The sequence below is a fragment of the Montipora capricornis genome, chromosome 1, assembly GCF_036669925.1.
Source record: "Montipora capricornis isolate CH-2021 chromosome 1, ASM3666992v2, whole genome shotgun sequence".
Classification (NCBI taxonomy): domain Eukaryota; kingdom Metazoa; phylum Cnidaria; class Anthozoa; order Scleractinia; family Acroporidae; genus Montipora; species Montipora capricornis.
Window position 1 is genome coordinate 6,629,294 of NC_090883.1, and position 24,810 is coordinate 6,654,103.

Sequence of the window (24,810 nt, forward strand, 5' to 3'; positions counted from 1 at the left end):
GTTTTTGTGGGGAATATGCGCTTACTCCTACAGACACTGAAGACTCGCTAAGCTCCACACTTTAAAATCTCAATGTCATAATCCACGATGCTCGTCACGCAGTCACGCAACGTTCTCATTTATTTGCTTGTTTGTTGCTAATACACCTTATTCCAAAAATGCCTCCATTTAAATATTCTTTTGTTTTTTTTTTCAAATAAGCCCTTGATGTTTCGTTCTTAAGCTTAAAATTCAAAAGAATATTTTATCTTGAACGAGGCAACAAGGGCCAATTTGTATCCGCATAAATCAGCGGCCATTTTGGAATAAGGTGTATGATGTTTCTTCAGTTTCTTCAGTTTTATTACTCGTTGTTGTCTGACTTTACCACAAACGGGTTGTAGTAAAGTTAGAGTCGCATGGGAAATTGTCAGCCAATTCTATTGGGACGTCAAGGGATCGAATCCAATTTTACGATAAAAAACACAACAACATTGACAACAATCTTGCGAAAAGAAGCAAATGAGACCGTTGCGTGACGACCATAGTGGAACTGTGCTTATGTTTTGTTTTAATTTAATTTAATTGCGGAGAAGGTTTTTACGAAGTGAACTTTGACATGTGGCTTTAAAATGTGGAGCTCAGCGAGTCTTCAGTGTCTCTAGGAGTTAGCCGTATATTCCTCGCAAAAATTCCCTTAATTTCGAAAAACAAATACGTTCCTTTCGTAGCTTTCGTATGTTCCATATTTTTTGGGCTAATTTCCACCATAAACGAAAGAAAGATGCCGAACATTCGAAAATAACAGTACAGGAGAACAACGACAAAAATAGACGTAATGGGCCAACTCAATGTTGTACCCAATTCAAATCTCCGGGGACTAAGATTCTTTGTGTATTGTATTTGCATGATAATGTAGCATTCATATTTAAATGATCTGGAAATACCTGGAACAAAACGTTTTATTCCCAAAGGGTTTGAATTGGGTACAACATTGAGTTAGCCGATTAGGTCTATTGAAACAAAAAAATGTGGAAAAAAAACAGACACCCCGACCCCGACCCAGACCCCGGCCCCGGCCCCGCGTTTTGGCTACTAACGGAAAACTGGACTACCGGTACCCTTTCAGAAGTATCGCTGCTCCCGGAAATTTTCCAGTGGAACGAACCAAAGAGTCATGTTCCATTTACAAACCAACTGCAATTTCCGGAAATGTTTTCTAAATGGTAAACAACCAATGTGTCCCCAAGTACAATAAATAACCCGCCGAGGATTTTCTTCCCGCAATGATAAATATTTCAAGTGCCCCAATCACCGGTGTCAACCCAGAAAGGGCGCCAATCCCCAACAAACTTCTCACATGACTTCCGTCAGCCAATGAAATTCTTTACTGTGGTTGAGCAAGATGGCGGACTGCTTGAAGCTTCTTACGTGCGTTGAGGTGCAGCCAAGTCCAACTGTTTACATTATTTTTAGTGCAAATGCTTTTTAACCAATGCCTAAGTTTACAATTTTTGGAAGTATTCTATTGGTGGCAATTTTAAGTTCCTGGGCGAGGTGACAATCAAAGAAATCCGCGGCAAGTTTTGTGTACTCTATCAACTCTGCTCTGATCCGTGCCGAGCTAGAGCTCAGCTAAGGCCAGGGGAATTTGATATCCTGTCAAACTGTATTCACCGGATATTTGATGGAAAGTCAGTTTAAATGGTTGTTCAACAGCTATTGGACGAGGTAAGGAATTTATGTGTCCTGTTAATCAGTATGATTCAGCATGTAACGGGCTCAGGTTCGAGTGAAATCATTTCCCATCTATTGAATTGTTGTAGCCTCCGCTTGTACAAGCGTGCTTCCATGGCGATGCAACAGAGGTGCGAACGTTAATAAGCAGAAAAGAAGATGTAAACCTTCAGGTAAGCTTAACTATCAAAGTTTGCATTTTCTGAGAGCTTGTCAGCTTTTAGTGGTTTGAGGTAAAGTTTCTTGTCAAAACAAGTGCCATTACCAGACGTGCATTTAAAGTGTAACATTTATCAACTGTACTTCTTGCGACTGAGAAACGCAAGATTTTGGATGGGTATAGTAATTTGGCTATTATTGTACACTTTCTTCTAAAATCAGGTGGTACCTAATAAATTCAGTTGATAAAGAAAAAACAATTGTAAACGATAAGTCAGAAAGTTGTTTCCCCCGGATGCTACAAATTTTTGTGTATATTTTTTTCATCCTTCCACAACGTACTTTTACGACTTTTCTAATTTCATGTCAGAGCACTATGCATGATGACATTCCAGCTATCACATTCTAGACATGACTAAACAAGCTTTCAGAGCAAAAATTTCAATTCAAAACAATTCTTGCTTTAAAATTACATATCCTGAGTGATGGAATGTGTTTGGAAAAAAAAAAAGGTTGCAAGCTAAGGGTACATGTGCATCATAGAGATACATGAAAGGAAAAAAAACAACATTGATACTTGATCAACCAAGTGAGTTGGTCCAATAATAAGTTTGTTAGGGGGTTGCTGTTTCTGACATCCAGAGCTAATTTTTAAGTAATTGAGATGTACAACCTGTTCCTTTGTTGTTGTGTTTACTTCAGTCTTCGACACTTACTTTCTTACTAATTTAAATGGAGGTTTGTAAAAACGTCAATTTTGTGTTCCATGTGTGTAAAATGGGTTTGACATACCAACGCGACTATGGCGTTCTAGTAACCTTCAGAGTTTTGTCTTGACAAGCATATCTTTAAGTGATCTTCCTTTTCTATAAGAGATCAAGGGAGATTCCTTGAATATATCTCTGAGATTAGGTTGGTTTTGAATTAAATGCCAATTATGAAATGATATATGAAATGGATCATATATGAACTGCGGATATGAAATCAAGTGAAGCTATGATCCTCGCAGTTATGAACGCAATTTTTGCAAATGCTTAAAGAAGCCTGAAAAATTCAGGATTTCAACGGGTGTGAACCCGTGACCTAGCAATACCGGTGCAACGCTCTAACCAAGTGAGCTATGAAGCCACTGACGTTAGGAGCTGGTCACTTGTGGGTTTCAATGTTCGTGTGAGGAATGAATCAACAATGAAATGGTGCATGAAATGTATCATCTATGAACTGCGGATATGAAATCAAGTGAAGCTATGATCCTCGCAGTTATGAACGTAATTTTGGCAATTGCGTAAAGAAGCCTGAAAAATTCTTTACGCAATCTGTTTTGTGGTTTGTACCAATATATTTTTAACAGAGAAATAAATGACAGCAAAGAGATGCAACATTGTTATTTTTTAATCGTGTTTGCGGTGACTATGTTATGTTACTAGTCGCTTTCTTTGTTGCAAATCAAATCTTTCCTCAAAATATTAGTGGAACAAAAATTCTGATTGCCCAATCGGGCAAGTCTTAGAGTTGTTTTACTTGCCCACGAATATATTTCGCTTGCCGGGCAATCAGGCAAGCATTAGTGTTGAACACCGTACTTTACAGTAGTTTAAAAACAAGATTTCTAAGGAATAAACAATATTATGATAACTCAAAATACGAAAAATAATCATTGTGGAAATAAATGTAATGGGTGCCAGAGCCTTGCATTCTTAAACTTTAGCCAGGTTTGAAAAATGCATTACATTTTCTCAAACATACAGGCTTTTGCAATTGTTGAAGACTTTTTTATTGCATAATGTACTTGAATGGTTTTAATGTAAACTAATATTATGAAAGTGGTCATTAAAATTTTAACAGACTGGCCAAACTTCTAGCAAAAGAGAATTGACAAACTTGAGGCTCTGATGTTATGGGATTATTCTTTCAGTCTTGTGCAGGGTTGTCATTAAGTTTTGAAGCAGGTGTAACACTCAAGATTTCACCCGTAACATGTAAATACATGGCCAAAGGCTATTTTAAAGGAAGGCCCAAAGGGCGTGAGCCCCTAGAGGGGTCTGACCAGAAATGCTCTACCAGAAAATTCTTCAAATGAGACCCTCGGAAATGCATTTTCCAGCCCTCTGAGGTACATTCAATCAAAAAGTGATGAACATAAAACAGAGCAAAAAGATAAACTTTACAATGAATAAAGATATTAATTTTACTAACCATGTGGAAATGGTCAGCGGAATCCCATTTATATCAAGTATGGTGCATTTATAATGATTTTGTTGCTGAAAATGGCGTTGGAATCCAACAACGATCGATCGAAAAATGTTTGGATATTTACCAAAAACACGTCTTAGAATCAGGAACACAGACAACACATGGCAATAATTATATTTTCTTTAGAAGGTAAATGTTTATAAAATATTAATAAATTTCAATTTGTTTTGCTCCATGAATTTTCATTTTGCGGCAACCATCACCCGTAACATTGACTGGGCTCAGCCGTAACAGGTGTTACGGGTTACGGCACCTAATGACAGCCCTGCTTTGTTATTAATATTAATATTATTTATTGTTGTTGTCTAGGCTTTTTCAATGACATTGAAGTAGTATTGTATTCCTTGATGTTAATATTTAACAATTAGATTATTCGCTCTCAATTTCTATGAGGTGATAGTTGATTTGGCTGAATGTGCGCATGAGTGCATCAGCTTTTTCAATAATTTCAACTTTTTTTAAAGTCAAGAAACCGTAAATGTCCTTCGTTTAGACTTTTCAGAAATTTTATTACCATTTGCATCCAAATTTTCCTCCAAAACTTTGGAAAAACGAAGAAAACGTCATTATTTCCAAGACTACCTCCAGCCACTGCACACTAATGGCTGACAGTGTTCAATGGCTCAGCCAATCAGATTACAGCATTTGCATTCTGTTCTTTTGTTTATTCACCAGAAAAAATTCCTTCACAATAATAGACGAGTGATGTTTCACCTGGGATACACACCGTGTGTGCATTCATTCATGCAATTACCAGCATTTTAATATTAAATTCCCCCAAAAACTTACCTTTCCTGATTGGTGAAAATGTAAGGGCAGATGAAAGATGTTTTTTTTTCATTCCCTTTCCCAAAGAGTAGCAATTTTATTGCATTACATGTATTTTATAATAGGATGAAGAGAGAAGAACTGCTTTGCATGCAGCTGCACATTGTGGGGAGAGTGAGTGCATCAGTATTCTTATCGCTAATGGTGAGTGCCTAATAATATTTTTGGTAAAAGCTGTTTAAATTGATTCAGAGAGAAACAGTTCCAGACAGGAATACAGAGAATTATTTTTTCCAAAAATTGTTGCTAGAAATCAAGGGTGTGGCTTATCTGCGGGAACGTTTGGAAAAGGTGTCCTGAATTTCAGCGACAGTTTCCGTTAACTGACACATTTATGGAAAGTATGTAAATGAATATTACACAAACCTACAAGGGAGTACTGGTTATTGCTTCAGTAAGTTTCTTGGCTCTTAAAAGAGCCGTGGTTCATGTTAGAGTAATCTTTAATATTACAGCGCTTACAGTTGTCACCCCTAAAAGTGTTAAATCGTCTTTGTTAACAGTTCCTTTAAGCTGCAGTGTATAGTCGCTTTTCTCCAACAGGGAAGCATCACACTGCACGGAATTTCCATTTCCCTGCTAACCTGTTTGCAGCGTCAATGACGGCCTGTAACTTCAACAGTAATGGATTTTCCACGAGCAAGAAAATACCATGCTATTCTCAAGTATTTGGTGGTAGATGGCCCACTGTTTCTTCGCCGTTTAGCACTTTGATAACAAATTTGTCGAACAAATGGTCTTATGTCAACTACTGACGGACAAAATAATAAAGACCCTGTTACACTGGGCAATGTTTCATGCAGCTTATCACTTTGTGTAAACTCTTAAAACATTACGCTGCTTCCGGTGTCCAGTTTTCCATTTTCATGTCCGATCTAATGCCTGGTTACAAAGCTTCAAATGTTCTGTTCACGTTTTTGTTGTAATGCAAATAACTATGGAAAAACTGTGTTGAATCAAGAAATTCCTGTCAACAAATACCAAAAAAAGATCAATCTCTTGTCAAAGTTGGTAGAAACAATGTTCATTATATTAAAGTGCTAAAATTGTGGGTAAGACTTTCACGTATTTTCCGTTTCAATGTTAATAGTTATTTTTTACGTTTGATGAACAGTGGATGATGAAGAAGACTTTTGAAGAATTTGAGCTGCTAAATACAGGGTGTGGCTTAAATCTGGGGGTTTTTACGGTACTCTTTTTAGGAAATAGAATTCCAATTTTTTTATAAATACAGTAGCTCTGTAGCATTGTCCTCATTCTGTCTCCCATAAATACAATACAATACAATACAAACTTAATTGACCACTCCCTAAAGGGGCTTTTCAGGGCCAATGAAACACAGTTGACAGAACAACGGAACAGAACGATAATTTAACAACAACAACAACTGTTAAGAATTCCAACCGGCCAGGGAAGTTGAACCAGGGACTTATTAACCAGGAACAAATTCAACGAGTGGTCAGAGCGGGTCTTGAACCCGGAATCTCCCAATCTCAAGGCAAGCCCCCTAACCACTGGGCTACACTGCCTCCACTGCCTCCAATAAACAGTTTGATAGTTTAAAAGTAACGCACGCTGGCAGCGGAGTTTAACAGTCCCCTCCTGATCGACTGGGGGCATCCTAGGGCGTTTAAGGTGTCAGTTGAAATGGGTTATCATAATAAAATTTTTGTGGTTGTAGGAGCCAGAGTAAACACCAAAGACAACAAATGGATGACCCCTCTTCACCGCGCATGTGCGTCAGGCAGTGTGGTAAGAATGATATTTTTCTTATTGTGAAGTGTAATCTCTTCACCTGGCAAACACTCTTCTTTGCCAATGTTTTTTTCAAAATTCCTCTTTTGTTAAAAGTGAGCTTACAATCATGTACAGTGCAGACCAGAAATATGCGTCCCAAAAAACGCGTGCGAAACGAGCATACGAAAATTGCGCACACGCGCATCAAAAACGCGCATTCATTAAAGATAATTAGTATGTATGAGTTGGCCCATTGTCTTTTCATTGTTTAAGTTTTATGTCCACAGTGAAGTGTTTGACAAAATTTCAAATAACGCGTGCTTCCCAGTGAAATTCGAGTCAACAATGCACTCGCTTCTGCTTCACATTTAATTTCAGACATTTGAAAAGTACTTTCACTTCTCACTCCATCAACAAATGACATAATGAGGAGAATAAATATTTTCCTGTGATTAAAACGTAAAACAGGACTAGTTTCAATTTGAAAGACATCGGTTTTGCCAACAGAAATCGACAGTCAGTAAAGTTAGTCGATCAACAACAAATATCGCTAAGAGCAAGACTTGGACGAACGGCAGAGTGAAATGCAGTAAAATCAACGAAATAAGGAGTATATTCATTTGCAAACAAAACTTACGTCCGCCATCTGTAATACCGGTACTTTCTCGAATATTTCAAAATAATTTTTGTAATGCGTGCGTGACATTCAAAAGGCGTCTCGGCATTGTGTCCTTTTGCGAATTGAAGCTGTATTACTTCAGCAAGATTCATTGGAATGCGCTCGGAGTTGAAAAATCTCCCCTTTAAGATATCTTCTGCACCAATTTCTTTCTTTAGTTAAGCTTTACGGAGGAGAATTAACGCGGGGTTGGCTGGAAGCATACGGAGTGAAACCCTGTGTGACAAAAAACGCCGAATTCATTCAAAGATACATGCGACTTTCAGTTGCCGGCTGTTTTATTTTCTTTCAGTTACTCATGAATGCAAAATATTGTTTGTTCAAATTGATGGTTTTAAGGCAGTGAAATTAAAACAAATCTTTATGGTAGATTAAAACAATTTGTTAAACATTACGTAATACTACAACGAAATGAAGAGAGCAGTGCAATTATGGCTCAATCGTAGAATATTAGGGTACTAATCCACGAAGATTTCTACCTGTATTTTACGATTTAAGTCTCTGATTTTATACTCGTATAAATAGTCCCTTTTGCGTATTATGTACGCCGCGGCCAGAGTAAGCCACGGCTTATTTTCTCTCCTATAAACGGCCCTAATGTCGTCTTCTTTTGTTTGAGAGCCTGGAACCAAATGTTTACTTGTCGGAGACTCAAAGCAGTTATCTCATGACGACTTCTGTGGTGCCATTCTCAGTACTTGACGTTCGCGAAAAACTTGAGATGTTACAAAAACTCCTCAGTAGCACTGTTTTCTTTTTTTCCCGAAATTCTTAAGCTCGACAAATTTTCGGCAAAGCTTTTTTATTGCGAAGAATTGGCGGAAAGGTCAGAAGCTACGTCTACATGATTATTTTCTCCGTTGTCTGGCATTTTCTATGACAACGATCCAAACTGCAGTTTCGGCAACAGAAAGGTCAAAATAACTTAACTATCAGTGGTCAGCTGCAGGATGACAACAGAGTTTTATTATTTTTCATTCAGTGAATGTTGAAAGAATTTAAAACTTTCTAGGTTTGTTTCGAAAACTCACAATGATCAGTTGACACCGCTCTTCAATTCAAATGTTCTGGTAAGTTGATCACAGAAATTAAATATTCATTTTATCGTCTGTCTATTGTTTCGTGGAACAATGAACATCACATCTACGATACGAGTTTGCATAACAAAAGTTAACGCCCACGTCGCCAGTGGAGGGTAGGTGCTCAGGAAGCCTGGGGGCTGCAACCGCAGTCACATCCCTAAGGCGCTAGAACACCCGACTGGCCTGCCCAACCCGCAACCAAGCCACGAGCCCCCCGCGCCAGGCCCCCCTAAGGCACCCGTCACACTTGAGCCAGATAGCTCAGTGGAATAATAATAATAATATAATAATAATAATAATAATAATAATAATAATAATAATAATAACACAAAAAAAAAGAGCACAAAAAAAAGAAAGGAGGGGAGAGGGAGGGAACGCCGAGAACCACTAAACTCCTACACCGACTCACAACGCTACGCCAACAAACACGCTGCAAGCACATTGGACAACGCATGCACTACGCAGGAATACCGCTGAACCATGTCAGCCCCAGGGCTCCCCCAACCTAAAGAGTGCTGCAAACGCTACAAAAACGCATAACAACGCTAACAAACGCCTGCAAAACGCTACTGACCGGACTAGCTCCCGGTCGTGAACCACGTAACTATAACAAACGCTGCAGAACGCACCAAAACGCTGAACAACGCTACCAGACGGCCAAGACACTAACAACCGCCTGCAAAACACTACTGACCAGACTAGCTCCTAGTCGTTAACTATGTTAAATTTTATTTAACTATATAAAAAACGCGCATTTAAAAACGCGTGTGCGCATATTTCTGGTCTGCACTGTAACATACAGTAGTTTGATCAATGTACTGAGACATATAGCTTGGTATTTTCCTTAGATGACACAAATTGAGGTTCAACTGCAATAGTACGTGTATTAGAGTACTGATTTAGTTAGGCTTTCATCATTTTTCATACTTTAAAATAATTATTATTGAAATTATATTTTCATGGTAGTGTACAATATAATATCACAAGTTAAGGTTCATAGCTTTTTAATTTTTAGGAGTGTGTCAAGGCATTGATAAAAAGTTCTGCAGATGTCAATGCAAGGGATAAGAACTGGCAAACACCCCTTCATGTTGCAGCAGGCAATAATCACTTAAGATGTGCAGGTCAGTGTTGTTATTAGTAATGTAAATTTTGTGAATGCTTATGTGCCAGTTGTGTTTAGCGGCATTGTCAAGTTGGTGTATGTAACATAATTTCCCGCACTTGTCTGCTCTAGGGCGTAACCGAAACATTATAGTTGTGTAGTGGAGAAAGGGTGTTTGTGGAGCATGATTTTTTAGCGATTATTTCCCCTTCCACCCCCAGGAGTTTCAATAAAAGCCAGTTACTGACGATTACCACTGTCTGTTTAGCCAACAAGCAGACTCTCATGTTTGGGTTCACACTTTGATCACAGCCACCCATTCCACTATTGTCAGCCACAAGTGTGGATAAAGTTATTAGAGACCTTTAGCACCGAACTTTTCGGGGAAAACTGCAAACTGCTCTTTGCAGTTAGTCATTTCCCATTAGAGGTTAGCTCGATTTTGAACTTTAGCAAGCTCTTCCTGTTGTGCACATTGGCACCGCCATCTTGGATTTTTCATTGCTACAACTGCTCTCAAATCAAACAGCTCAAATTCTCCCATGACTTATATTTGATGTTCAAAATTGTTCCCAATAGATAGCAAACAGATGTAACAACATGACTGATATGGTCAAACTGGTCTGATTGATCTCTGGCTATAAAACGCTCCCGTAAATCACTTACCCCCAGAATGGTGTCTTGAAGTTGAAACTCAAACCACTGACTGCAAACGTGATGGCAAGGACAAGATCACATGATTTCTCAGGGCTTGAAATTAACTTTTTTGCTCAGATGCCAGCTGGCTACTAATGGGGAAAATTTGGTCGCCAGATCATAAATTTTGGATGCAAGGAAGTCATAATTATGTAAATAGCAAAAAAAAAAAAAAAAAACGAGAAAGATCTCGAAACCCATTGTTGTTTTCAGCTTTGTCTTTAGTTTGGTGATGGTGTTCTTTAAGGTTATTTGAAATGGAGCGAAGCACAGCCCCTCTTTTCCATAGCTAGGCAAACATGGGTCCTTTATCCTTGCTTTTCACCTCTTCAAAATGGAGTTCTTTATTCTCCTACAGCTTGTGTGGCAAGCAACTTACCTTTCTCGCGAGTAAACGCCATACTACAATTGGTCGGCCTAGGCCCCCACACAACCACAATGCTTGTACCAGTCTCCGACCGATATTAAAGGAGCGGCTCATATATGGTTTCAGTAGCCTCTAGAATCAGAGGAACTTGGTTTCCTAACATACTTTTTTACTGATATTTATCTCCATTTATTAATCACCTTGTGCAGTCAATTTTGCAGGTAATCGCTTTCTAGCAGAGGGGACAAGTTCTCCAACCCACTTTACGTTAAGGGTACAGGTTGCTTTTTGAAGGTTCCGTGCAAATTTCAAACTCATTATGCGATGTCCAGGTTCGTTATCATAATATAAATTATTATCAATATCAAGCTAGTTCCGAAGAGGTCCTTTGGTAATATGGCTATTAAATCTACGTTTTCAGCATTTCACAATTGACGATGGATTAAATTTTCAATTAACCTTCTTGCCAAATCTTTGTCTTCCGGGCGCAAAATTCACGTAACCGGCAAGAAGCATATGGTGTTTAATTAAGTGCGCCCACGATCCCAAGAAGCCGCTGAAACAATATGGCGCCTAGTAAATGTGGTGATCGAAGTATCAAAATACATTTGTGCTATTAATTAACAATGTGAGAAACCAATTTTCTTGTACTATTTATACATTATTTTAATGGAGAAAGAAAGGTGAGTCGTGTTCTAGCTACCAGATCCGAACGATTTCATCATATAAAGATTCAAATACAAAAGTTGTCTACTGTTTATCCTGGGTTATCAGACAAAACGTGATTCGCCAGCTGGCGACCAGTTCTGAAAATCTAGTCCCCAGCACTCAATATTTAGTCGCATTGGCAACCAGTGAGTCGCAATTTCAAGGCCTGTTTCCTGAGGTTCACAGTTCGTGGTATTGCCCGAAAAATTTGTTGCTTAAGGTCTCTATTGAATCCCCTGCACCCCCTCCCTTCTTCCATTTTTTTTTATCAGTGTGACAGACCTGTACCCTTCTCCCATGCTGCACTGGGGCTTATGGCTGGGTTGCCAGGATTTCCCATCCATGGGAGCATTCTCAATCCATCTAGGAGCTGGCTGCCAACAGTGGAAGCTCTTGGATGTCTCAGGCATTCCACCTCCACTAGCAATGTGCATGTAATTGTTAATAAGTGGAAGAGTTTATATTTCAAAATACACAAGAGGGCCGGAGTGACTATCTCCCTGTGATCTACTGTAAGTTAAAGTGTTTGTCTATTGTGGACAAGTTTTTAAATCACTGCTGTAAAAATAATGTAAAAAATAGGGATTAGTGAATCTTTTTAGTTTTTATGTTGTCAAATTACATTATTTGTGAGTGACTCAAATCTTTGAAACTCTTGAGTGGAGTTTCAGAATTTGCAAGACAAATCCTTGGAGTTTAGCTCTTTTCCTTCTCGTCCGTGGGCTTGCTTTGGGGTTGGTAGGGTTAAAGACAAGAGAAAGATGAGTTTGTTGCTTGAATGATCCCCTGAAGAATGTATTGAACAAATGGATGACACTTTCAGTACAATTATAGTTGTATTATTTCATTTACCTCAAACAACATCTAAAAATATGGACAGATTACTGTTGTTAGTGCAAAGATTACCACAGAGTTCTTTATGTTTCCAGTTGGACTCCATGCTCAATAAAATTGACGAAAGATCCCCATGTGCCTTGGTTACCATTTCTTTAAAAGCCCATCTTCTTGTATAATACTGTGCATTTGGACATGCATTACATGTGCATGTTATTATTCTTAAGCCACTGATCAATCAGGATCTTGTTTTGTAGACGCTCTTATTCCTCATCTTGCAAATGTAAATGTAACTGACCGAGCTGGAAGAACAAGTTTGCATCATGCAGCCTTTAATGGCCATGTTGAGGTAAAGTAAACTTCACCAACAGTTCCCTTGTAAGTAACTCTAGTGATCGTTCAACTATTGTAGCAGTTGCTTCTTTCTCTTTCATTGATCAGTCAAAAAGCATTTATTCAATTTTTACCATCAATCGGTGCACCATCAACACCTTTCTTGGGATACAATGTACTTGACACATTTCCCCACACACTTCTTTAAACCATGACAATGGCAGTGCTCGACGTTGCGACCCCTGAGGTCTCAGATGCGACTGAATTTTATTCACTGGCGACTATCTTTTCACACTTTGCTGCCAGCCTGGCCGCCAAGATATTTTTATTATAATTATATTATTTATTACTAATTTTTAGGCATCTAATGAGTGCAATGAATGTCCGTACTTTACACTTTCATGCATGTAGCCTTTGAACATGGTGTTTACGTATCATTACTTAAGGAAGAATCTACGTCTTTCATTTAACTTCATTCCAGAAGTGACATCCAAGATTTTTCTAAAAACTCTTATGGTAATGGTATTTGGAAAATGCACATAATTGATTAATTTTTGGGAGGCATGGTGGCCTCATGGTTAGTGCTCTTGACTCCGGATCGAGTGGTCCGAGTTCGAGCCTTGAATGGGGACATTGTGTTCTGTTCTTGGGCAAGACACTTCACTCTCACGGTGCCTCTCTCCACCCAGGTGCATAAATGGGTACCGGCAAATTTAATGCCGGGGGTAACCCTGCAATGGACTGGCATCCCATCCAGGGGGGAATAGAAAATAATTCTCCTAGTCACTAATGGGCCACTTGGCTTGTAAGCAGTCCAAAGCCTTGCATAATAGATTTTGAATACAGAAAATGCCATTACATGCACAACTTCAAATACGTAAATGAGCTAAATGCAATGACAGCGTACTTGCGTGCACACCGGTATGCCTTGTGTTTGCTTGGTATTAGAATTGGTTTCCTGCTTACGTATGTACTGTAGCACCTTTTCCATATACAAGTGTAATTCTCAGAAATGACATTGTTGTTGATGATGAATCATGTTAATGAAATTTGAAAAAAAAAATGTACCACTGTCACAAATGTTCCAAATTATTTAAACGCATAAACAATCGAATATAAAAGCCAATGTTTCTGCGTTATCATGACACCATTTTCAAGGCACACTGAATAAATTAATGTGAAGATGTTTTCTAGAATTGGCATAAGAACAAAGGCTCACAAGTTTTTCAAGTGAATACCTTTTATGCCACTCAAGTCCGTTTGCACGTTGAGAGGATCAAGAGTACCTAAATGCAGATATCATATTACAATGTCTGGAACAGTCGACTCGGTCAAAATTGAATTTGTTAAATGCTACTTTTAGTCTGTACAAGAAGAAGAGTGCTGTTTACTACTTTCAAATATCTCTTTTTGTTCCAGAGATATTTAAGTTTTCAAAATATGCAAATCAGCCAAGTGATGACGTCATAAACTCAAAGGAATTACATTATTACTGGGTTGCCAGTATGACAAACCCAGTTGGGGTCTGCGTTTAGTTTGTTTGTTTTATTTTTTTCTTTTTTTTATTTCTTTTTTTTTTTTCCGTGTCGGTAAAAGTCTTGCCTGTCACTCCCCTGCTAAGTGGTGTCTTTGTGCATAGAGCCTTCTGCGTGTATTTTCTTAGGATCAAGAGGGTAGTGGGAAATGCGTAGATTTCTCTGGTGGACACAGTAGAACGATTAACTTAACCGGCAATGGCGTCGAAAGTCATGTAACACGAATGGCGTCTTAGTGGATCTTTGGACAAAATATACCCTTTCAGGGGTTTCAATAAGCACCGACGGCCGACGAAAAGCGTCGGCTGCATCGCTCAGAGAAGTCGGCTACTTTTTACCCTACATTGAATTAATTGAAGGATTCCGTCAAACCTGAAGTAAAATTAATTTTTGATCGACTTGAATGTACCTTTTTTAACCTCAATTTCAAAATAATTATCAGATTTGATATTGCCATCTTTGAGCTACAGTGCACGGCTATAACTTTTTTCCGCATTTTGGCCTAGACCAACCGTCACATTTTTTACGTAATTCAATTACGTTTAGTTACGTCCCCAAACATATCAAGACGTTTAATGTAAAACAGGTCGTTATTGAGTAATCGTGGCATCAAGACTTGTTTTCCAAAAACAGTAAATTTTTCGTTAGTTTCATCGGTTAAGCCTTTTCATTTGTTCAGATTAAAATGACATATTCTTATCTTTCGACAGAACTGATTTCTCATGTTGAGAAATGTTGAAATTCGCGCTTGAAAAAACGCGCAAAAAAGGTTTGCCGTTCCCGGCAGCTTGAAATTGGTAGTAATGATGACATGAAGTTGTCGAAACATCATATAACGTTAAAAATCGTTAATTTTCCTTTTGAAATGGTTTTCCAAATCTTTCTTCGCTGGAAATTATCAAAAGAATGCACTTAATTGCACACTCAGTGTCTCTGTTGATTAGAAATCTTCCTTCATCTTCAGTGCTGGAAATCACATTTCAGAGCTTCCAGATTTCACAATCGTCTGGGGGAGCATGCCCCCAGACCTCCCTAGACGAAGTAACGGCCCCTTCTTGATACAGTCGGCTACTAGACTCAAACCAGCTGCCTACTTCAAATTTTATTGAAACCCCTGCTTATGAAGCTCAATAATGGCAAGTCAATTTGATATACGGGCGGTGGAATCTTAAAAGCGACGAGTAATGGACTTCGACAACAATCTATCGCCCGTCGAGCTGAAATCAAAGTGAGCTGTATTTACCTGAAGTACATGGTAATTTGACACGATTGAGTTTCTTGTCTTCACGCACGCAATGAAATAGGAAGAGGTTTTCGCCCCTAAGAGCAAATATGTCGTTTGTTTCAATAAATTTTTTGCTGGAAAAGGATTCTGTGGTATTTTCTGCCTTTGTGAATTATAATATCATGTTGTGTATTGAATTTTCGAGCTTAAGATTGAAATGTGATATGGGAGAAGTTTTTTGGTATTGCTCTGTAAGGAGGAAGGGTTCACAGGCCTGTTGGAAGCGCGCTTAAGTTTCAACAAAGTGAGCCCCAAAATCAGAGAAAAATTGTGACGCAGATGAATAATAAAGTAGCTGCTATTTCCAAAATGATGAAATTACCTGGTGATAAATAAGGTCGTACGCGTCTTGGAGGGTAAATTTTGACTTTGCATAAACAAGAGTTGGGCAATTGTGATCTTTGTTTTGACTTCGCTCATTTCATTGTCAAACTTTATAACACTTGACAGAAAAAGAAACTTACAAAAACCCGGTATCTTGCCATCATTTGACACAGATGCTTCACTGTTTGGCGAGTAAACATGCCGTGGTAACTTAATCACGGCGCCCGCTAAATTCCGGCCATGTCACTTTCGATTTGGCGATTTATTTGAATGTAGCAAAAATCTCCCAAAATGTTTGTCGCTGATCGTAACTTTTTATATTCTATATTCACGGTTCAAAAGTAATGTTGTTTTCATGTCGTAAGTATTTTATTCTCGATCGACCGTCCTGGAAACTTCCTGCTGCTCTTTCTAAAAACCGTGTATCAATAGTTATTTACTTTTGTATCAATATTTGTTTTGCGTAAAGCAAGCTAACAAAATCTGTACCTTGCTGAGTTCGCATTTGTTAGCGTTAATAGTATTTTCGGTCAGATGCTTCTGTTTTATGAGGGGTTTATTGTTTTGGTCTCCCATCGTGACACTAACCCTGCCAGACAGTGCTTAACTTCAGTAAACTTTAGTATTACAAAGCTGTCAGATGCTCAGAGGGCACACTTGTGGTGAAAAGAAGTTGTGAGGGAACTTGAAAATTATCAACATGTCAGCCCAGAAGCCAATGTTTCTCGCTTCTCTTTTATTTGTTATTCTTCAAAGACTGGAATTGCTGTATTTCAATACCACACAATTCAGTGCCTTCTGATTTTCTGTAACACGTACCACAGGCAACCCAGTGTATGCTTCACGGAAGGATCTCGTTGTAATATCAAATATGATGGAAAAAGATATCCCAGCCAATTTGTAGTTGCAGTTGTAGTTGCAAGTTGCAGTAAGATTCTAGAAGATGTGCTCCACAATATGAGCATACCAGTTTTGTTACCATGGCAACATACTGGGTTCCAGACCTCCCTGATATTAAAGGCTTTGATGGCCACCTTTGGCTTTCTATTTTGATATTCGCCAATGGTGCCTCATCTGCATGATGCTGCAAGTATATAGATAAGTTAGGTCGAGTTTGTTGCCTTGCTAAATGTTTTTCTAGCTTATGATCACCAAAAATATTGAATCAGGTTGAAGGGGACTGGAAAAGAGTGAGTTGCCATGGGAACCAATTTCTTTATAGCCAAAGGTGTGTTGCCTGAGTGTATAACTATTCGCCAACCAAGTTTCAATGGCCTCTGCTGCAAATTTACCAAGATAGCTCTATTTATATACTTGATTTAAAATTGGGTTGAGTGAATGACATTATCACTAATTCCATTTGCATATTTTACACATTTTTTAAACTTAAATATCTCCGGAACCAATGCAGATATTTCCAAACCTGTAGTAAATGGTGTTTTTTATCTACCCTGGAATTCTATATAATAAACCTAAAAGTCAAGGGATGAAAATTTGATCATAGTAGCACTTTAACTTTTTGTCCAATTTACTTCCAAGTCAAATCATCCAGCATTTAAAATTTGCAACATTACTATTTTTACCCATCTCTGGCTGTCAAGGTCGCTTTACTTGCTATGATTTTTGGCTTGGCCTCACTTCCATTTTACCTTTCGTTGAAATGTACAAGGCCCAAAAGGCCAAAATTTTTTGGCCACTAACTTGGGGGCCAGGTGGCCCCTCTGTTTTTTCCTGAAACGCGAGCACTGAATGGTGATGTTTTACCCCAAGCATATTATTTTACTTCTTATTAAGGAAAGGATGCCAGTCAGTGGCTGCTATGAAGACACTAGCATGATCACGTGTCTTGAGTTGTAACTTTGTAAGTTGCATTCAGTATTCATTAAACCAGAGAAGCATCAAACTATGTCTGAGTTCGCAATGGTTTGTCTCTTACAGATGGCACAACTCCTTATAACCATGGGCGCTCATGTGAATGCTAGTGACAAGAAGGACAGAAAGCCGATCCATTGGGCAGCTTATATGGGTAAGCAACAGTGTACATGAATACTTTGGTCAGTTTTTTTGTTTTGGTCAGTTTTTTTGTTTAAAATAATGTCACCAAGTTGAAAGTGGATCAGGTATACTATACTCAAAATGCAAGGGAAAAAACTGCTGACAAAACAATTTTAATGGCAGCATAAAGAAGTCACCTTTCTAAATGGCACTGAATCACATCAGTGGTAGTTCACAAACTGGCAACGGATGCTGACTAATTTTAGAGGAGAGCTCTAAACTTGGCCAATGGAGGTGACTCAGAAAAATTGGCATTTTTCTGTCAAACTTTGAAAAGTATGGCCAGCAGTAAGAGAGGTACTGAGGTTGCTCCAGGTGAACATGCAAAAGTTGATGAAAGCTTTTCAAGCATGTTCAAGCACCAGGAGTTTTTGGATGAAGCTGCTTGATGGAAAAGGTACTAGAGATGAACAGTCATGTTTGGATTAAAGGTGCTTAAATGTACATGTACATTGTACTGTAAATGGAACATGCTGAGAACTCAACAGGTCATGTCCTGTCCTGTCCATACAAAAAAATTCTAAGAATACACAGTGAATGCCCTGACCCATGTAACAGTGTCTGTAATCTCTTGGATCCTTTTCTTGGAGGCAGTAAAAGTTGAGTTTGGAACTGCTTTCTGGGCTTTCAGGTTTTTGGGAAGTAAGTCCGTTTGCTCAACCAATTATTGATGTGTCTAAACTTTGTCACAAGCATCATAAATGGGAGAGTACCCTGAACCTGCAACGAATGTCCAGCTGTGGTCAGAATGGAGCCTAGAAAAAAAGGCAGGGAAGGGAATCCAAAAGTGGAAAGTGATTTTTTTGAGGAGCCACCACCACCACAGCAACCACTAAAGAAATAATGCATCCTCACAGCAGATGGGCTGAACAAGAAAACTGTGCCTGATGTTCAACTGGCATGATGATAATTATTTCCTGAAAGAAAATTTACATTATAATTATAAAAAAAAGAAACAATGACCATGGGCAAACAGCTACAGAAGTTGAGGACATTAAGTTGAATATTGAACTGAATGACTCAACAAGGCTGCAAAAACAGTTGTGACAAGCTTTGCTTCAGGCTTGTAAAAAACAAAGGTTCTAGGTCAAATGAGTCAAGGTACTCATTTAAGCTGCTGGGTTCATGGAACTGGCATAGACCGTATTCATAAATGGTGGTCAAGAAATTATTCTTTTGTCTTTGTGCTAATCAGAACAAAAATTCTTTTGAATTTTGCTCGTGTTTACGAGGCTAGTTAGAATGATTAACATTAAGAATAATTACTTAGTCGCCATTTATGAATACGGTCTATGGAAGAAGCACAAGAAGAACTGTTGTTATTGTAACTGACCAAAGACCTGTGGGCGGATTTGAAATTTACCACCAGATAAAGAAAATGTCTAGCATTCGGGAAAAACTTCAATGTACTTAGCCCCAATGCTAGTGAAGAACTGCTCAACACACAACAAGATTATACTACAAGTACAATGGAATTTAAGATGCAATGCTTGTACATGTAGTTTTGAAGGGAGCCTCCGCTCTTTTAACAAATGTTGTTCCTGAAAATTTTCCAATGATATTGTACTTGTTAGAAGATCTGGCGTTTGACAGCATTCACCGAGATTCCTGCAGAAGATATTAAGGCACTGCGGGATTCCATTAAAGCTGGTAAATGTCATCAAGCTGCTTTAAAGTGACTTCACGTCCCAGGTTATTTGCAACACAGAGCTTACAGACATCTTCAGTATGACCACGGGTGTGAAACAAGGTTGTATTCTCTCCCCTTTTCTTTTTATCTTAGGGATCAACTGGGTTTTGAAATAATTGACTAGTGGTGGAAGAAGAGGGATTAGATGGAAATTGACCAGTGTCTTGGAAGACCTCGATTATGAAAATGATATTGCACTGCTCGCCCACCGACAATGCCTTGGCAGCTACAGCGGGGAACTTAGGCCTGAAGATCACCAGTAAGAAGACAAGGCACATAAGGATGAATAGCAAAACCAATGAATCCATCATGGTGAATGGGGAAGTGGTAGATGAGGTTGATCACTTTACCTACCTGGGATCTAAGGTGTCCACCAGTGGAGATGGGGAAGAAGAGATCCTAGTCTGGATTTCAAAGGCAAACCAGGCCACTTGGAGATCCAAGAACATCACCCAGAAGACAAAGATCCGATTCTTCAAAAGTAATGTCTTAAGCACTCTATTGTATGGCCCAGAATCCTGGAAGATGACCAGATGATCTACGTCGCCTTGATTTTCTCTTCTTTCTTTGCTTGACAAGTATTCTGGTTCCAACTGATCCCTGAAGGAAGAATCTGTATTTTCTCCATTAAAATATTCACAATAATAAACAAAGCAACCTCAAAGCGTCATCAGTACCCAACTTGCATTTTGCGACATTCAAGATGGCAGCACCGGGAAGCATTGAGGCCAATCTTTGGGAGACAATGAAATTATTACTGGGTTGCCAGTATGGCAAACCCAGTCGTAATCTGCGTTGGTTTTTTCTTTTTTTTTTTTTGTTTTTCGTGTCGGTAAAAGTCTTGCCTGTCACTCCCATGCTAAGTGGTGTCTTTGTGCATAGAGCCTTCTGCATGTATTTTCTTAGGATCGAGAGGGTAGTGGGAAGTGCGTAGATTTCTCTGGTGGACACAGTAGAATGATTAACTTAACCAGCAGTGGCGTCGAAAGTCATGTAACGCGAATGGCGTTTTAGTGGATCTTGAACAAAATATACCCTTATGAAGCTCAATAATGGCAAGTCAATTGGATACTGAACAAGACAGGCGGTGGAATCTTAAAAGTGACAAGTAATGGACTTCGACAACAATCTGTCACTCGTCGAGCCGTAATCAAAGTGAGCTGTAGTCCTAATATTGTACAAGTGTGGTGTTTTGTACAACACTGAAATCAAATGAAAAATTCTCTTGTAACTTATGGGTTTAACAAAGACAGAGAAGGAATTGAAAAACTTGGATCTGTGAGCCCTGTTATCTCGCTTATTTGTTTGTAATCAATTCTGCACAGTCCTCTGGTAACAATTGGAAATTTCACTAATTCTTGTTAGTCAAAAATTATTTGAAAGAAAGCTTGTTGCCCATTTTTTACTTGATAATTCAAGTAGAGGGTTTGATGCTGAACCCTGGTGGGAAATTTATTTAGTTGCGTATTTGACACGATTGAGTTTCTTGTCTTCACGCACGTAATGAAATAGGAAGGGTTTTTTGCCTCTTATAGCAAATATGTTGTTTGTTTCAAAAAATATTTTGCTGGACAAGGTGGCCTTTATGAATTCATCATGTTGTGTAATATGCAAGCTTAACTGGATAGTTTTTATGGCAATAGTAAAGCATTTTCAAATCAAAATAAGGTAAGCGTCTTTCTGTTGTGTTAACTTGATTAAATATAAATATACCATGCAGCGTCATCTTGATTTCCACTCTCAAAATTACCTCCAGAACCTACTTTTTGTGTAGATTTAGCTTTTAAAATCTTGTCTTCTGTGGTGATACTTGACGATTCGGCAACATTTTGTGAAAAAGTATTTATAATGGGTCACACGCACAACTTGATCGCCCGAACTTCCCCTAGAAGTGAAAAACATCCACTTGGCCTTTTGACATCCCATTGAAAAAAACTCGTAAAATATTTGCGGACTGGTCGATATTCTCTTCAACTACTACTTTCTTTAGTTTGTCGGTACATTGTCAATCATCTGATCATTGCGTTGCGTTACGAAAATATTTTAGCAGTACAAAAGAAAGAGAATGTGTACTGTGTACAAAGAAATTATAAAGTAAAACATTATATCTAAACAAGTAATGCCTGATTTATTTAAGTGTACAATGTCGGAAATTCGCAAAGCTGTAAATTGAGGTGTGGAAAAACAGTGGAAATTCCAGGGGGGTGGGGGCTTTAAACTGAAGAACCATCAGTGGGGGGGGGGGGGGGGGGTATGGATATTTTCTGGAGCCACATATTACATTTAAAGGAAACAATTTTTTTTTCATCTTGTAGGACGTATTGAGTGTGTAGCCATTTTATTGAAATCAGGTGCTGAGATTACCTGTAAAGACAAGAAGGTATTAATTAAGCTGTTTGGTATACTTTTACCATGAAAATTTAATTGTTAACATTTAAATAATTTATGTTGATTGTTGTGAAGCTCTAAAAACATTATTTTTTGCAACTGTAGACCAGAGTGGGGGACCTTATTAAGCTCACAGCACGTATGTCCCTATAACAAAAATCATTTTATTGGCATGCCCCAACATCGAACTAGGAGTGCCCCTTGATTTTCAAGATGTTTTGTCATTTGATCTCACTATAAACAATGACAGAACATAATATTAATTCCATCACTTGATAAAAAGATAGTCTGTAATGGAATCAAAAAATTTTTGATATGACAGGATTCAGTGGCTTGTCTTTTCTGATAATACACATACGTTATGCTTTATTTGAATTGCTCAGTTATTTTGTCACTATCAGTGCTTACAACCTGCGTGGCTCTTATTGAAAATTGTTCTGCAAATTAGTAGTTATTGGTACAGGATTTAATAGAGCCAAAAAAAATTGTAAAGTTTTACACTCGTCAAGCATCCTTCTAAATGATCAGTCACCACATTAAACGGAAGGGTGGTCAAATTACTTGTTTTTGTAATAATTATTGTAGAGAATCTCTTCTTGAAGAGATCCTTCTTGAGCATCTTTTTCTATACAATGCAATCTGTATTCGTGCAATTTGTCCTTAGCACTACACCCCTTTGCATGCAGCAGCTGCTGGAGGCCAGTTAACCACACTGAAGCAGTTACTCAGTCAAAGAGCATCGGTAAGAATAATGATTGTGGGTGATGATGATGATGATGATGATGACCATGACCCGTGATAATAAAATATTACAGTGATGACACTGGGCTGAAGCAGTGCTGTCATGAAGTTTGAGCAGCATGTTCTTTTATCCACTCGCCATAAAGAATTTTATTGCTTTGGAAATACATGTACATTACATGCATATGCAAATTGAGCTGTTACAAGTCTTGAGAACATCAAGATTCCACTAATCACAGTCTGCCGTAACTCATCAGATTCGTAACAGTCATGTATTGGTTTAAATTATTCTCTCTTCTTACAGGTTTGAGAAATGAAATGTAAATTTCATGTGCTTTAAGCAACAGCACTTGCTCCATTAAGGGCGTTCGTGCGAAAATCTTCCGACATTAAAAACCAACCCCATTAAATTTATGCAACTTTGCTGACTAAAACTAACCTTCTGCAGTTTTCAAAACTCTTAACCACTACTCGATTAGCGACCTTTTCCAGCCTCCCGGTCCTTTCTCTTTAAAGTGGTAATACGTCCAATAAAAAAATTTGTTTTTCTTTTGGATTTCAAAACTATGTTAACTAAACACTAACTCACCCAAGTTTTAAGTTCTGATTTTAAAAAGACACCTGTTTATTTTAGCTGCAATTTTCTTATTTATTGGTCCGCCATTACTAACTTTAAAATCTTGAGAGAGCTGAGTCGAGGAGAAAATGACGTCCAACACGCACTAGTTTAAGAATGCAATGCGTGTGTACGCGGCCTAATTAATATGCAGCACGGGAGTTTCGGGCTTTCAGACTTTTCAACCTGTGTTTTGCATAAATAATAAATTGCGTTTACACGCTGAAATTTTAAGCTAGTGAGTAAATGACGTCATTTTCTCTAGATCCAACCCTCTGAAGTCCAATCAGCCAGTCTTGAACGTGAGTAATGGCGGACCATGAAATCCAAAACTTACACTCAAAATAAACAGCCTTTGGATAAAACTCAAAGCTCAAAATTTTGCCAGTTAGGTTTTTGTTTATTTCAAAATCTGAAGAAAAAAAGGAAATGATTTTTTGATCATAATACCACTTTAACGTTTTATGATGAATTGGAAATAAATGTGCCATTCTTTAGCGACCTGCAAAATTTTCCCCAGAGTTTTTGTCGCCATAAGATCTTAACTACAGCTGTAATGCTTGAAGTATTGCATGACATATTACAGTCGTATTACCTGCGCAGTAAAAGTTGCGCACAAACAGTTAGCGCAAACGTCCTTAAATGCCTATATTGGTGATTTTGTATGCATACTATGTGGCATAATTATGTACAGTTCGTAGTATTTTCTTATTGCCTTTGTATGTTTTATGATGCTTTCCTACTTCATGTTTCAGGTAGATGCTCAGAACTTGAACGGTAACACACCCCTTCACATAGCATGTCTGAATGGCCAGGACATTGTTATCAGTGAGCTGATGAGTTATGGAGCCTCAGTTAATGCGACTAACAAGAAAGGCATGGTAAGCTCCTTACTTCGTTTAGATAATGATAATGGTAATCATAATCATAATAATAATAATAATAGCAGTTAAGATTTATCAATTTTAAATGTACAATGTACTAAGAAACTCTAATGGTTTTTTTCAAAAGAATCGTCATCCCAGTTGTTTGAATGAAACCATTGTTTTTTGCTTAATTGCGTGGCTTAATGTTTGAAGGACAAATTAACCACACCACCTCCAGACTTGTTGGCACTTTCATCTTTCCAGAATAGTCTATAAGCAGGTACTTGAAACTGAGTACAGGGAAAAGAAGCATTAAGCTTAGATTCACCAATCACCAAAATATCCTGTAAGTTTAATAGTAATAAGCAGGTCATCAACTTCCGCGAACTTGCATCCACCCAAGCTATTGATATTAACGTGCCCTAGCTTGAGATTCCTAAGGAATCTCATGCTAAATTCAGATAACGGATCATTGTTGAACATTCAAGCCGTGGTTTGAAATATCATTGTTATGATCCATAACATCCATCAAAGCAAGTGGAAATGAATCAAAGTACCTGACACAAGACAAACAATTCCATGTCATTTCATTAATTGTGGCTTCCATCTCACACACTTCTTATGAAATGAATCACCACAGTTTACACATTTGGTTGCTGTTGAAAGTCTAAATGTCTTGTGACACGTGGAACACTTTGGTTTAGGATTTTGGTTTAGGATCAGCAGTAGACTGGGCTGGGTTTGGATGAATATGACCAGAGGGCACGAGTTCCCACCAAAACCTAGCATCACAGAATGTGTGCACTTTTACGC

At 38.3% G+C, this 24,810-nt stretch overlaps 1 protein-coding gene across 1 annotated transcript in view; it reads left to right on the plus strand.

Annotated features, from left to right (window-relative positions):
- The first annotated feature begins 1,371 nt into the window (after window positions 1-1,371).
- LOC138044241 (serine/threonine-protein phosphatase 6 regulatory ankyrin repeat subunit A-like) overlaps window positions 1,372-24,810 on the plus strand; it is a 55,684-nt gene continuing 32,245 nt past the window's right edge. The window contains exons 1-10 of the mRNA XM_068890894.1: window positions 1,372-1,710; window positions 1,806-1,889; window positions 5,022-5,100; window positions 6,638-6,708; window positions 9,470-9,578; window positions 12,422-12,513; window positions 17,580-17,667; window positions 21,702-21,766; window positions 22,439-22,516; window positions 23,887-24,012. Of these exons, the coding sequence (XP_068746995.1) occupies window positions 1,684-1,710; window positions 1,806-1,889; window positions 5,022-5,100; window positions 6,638-6,708; window positions 9,470-9,578; window positions 12,422-12,513; window positions 17,580-17,667; window positions 21,702-21,766; window positions 22,439-22,516; window positions 23,887-24,012 (819 nt within the window). The 5' untranslated portion in view covers window positions 1,372-1,683. The remainder of the gene's footprint in view (window positions 1,711-1,805; window positions 1,890-5,021; window positions 5,101-6,637; window positions 6,709-9,469; window positions 9,579-12,421; window positions 12,514-17,579; window positions 17,668-21,701; window positions 21,767-22,438; window positions 22,517-23,886; window positions 24,013-24,810) is intronic.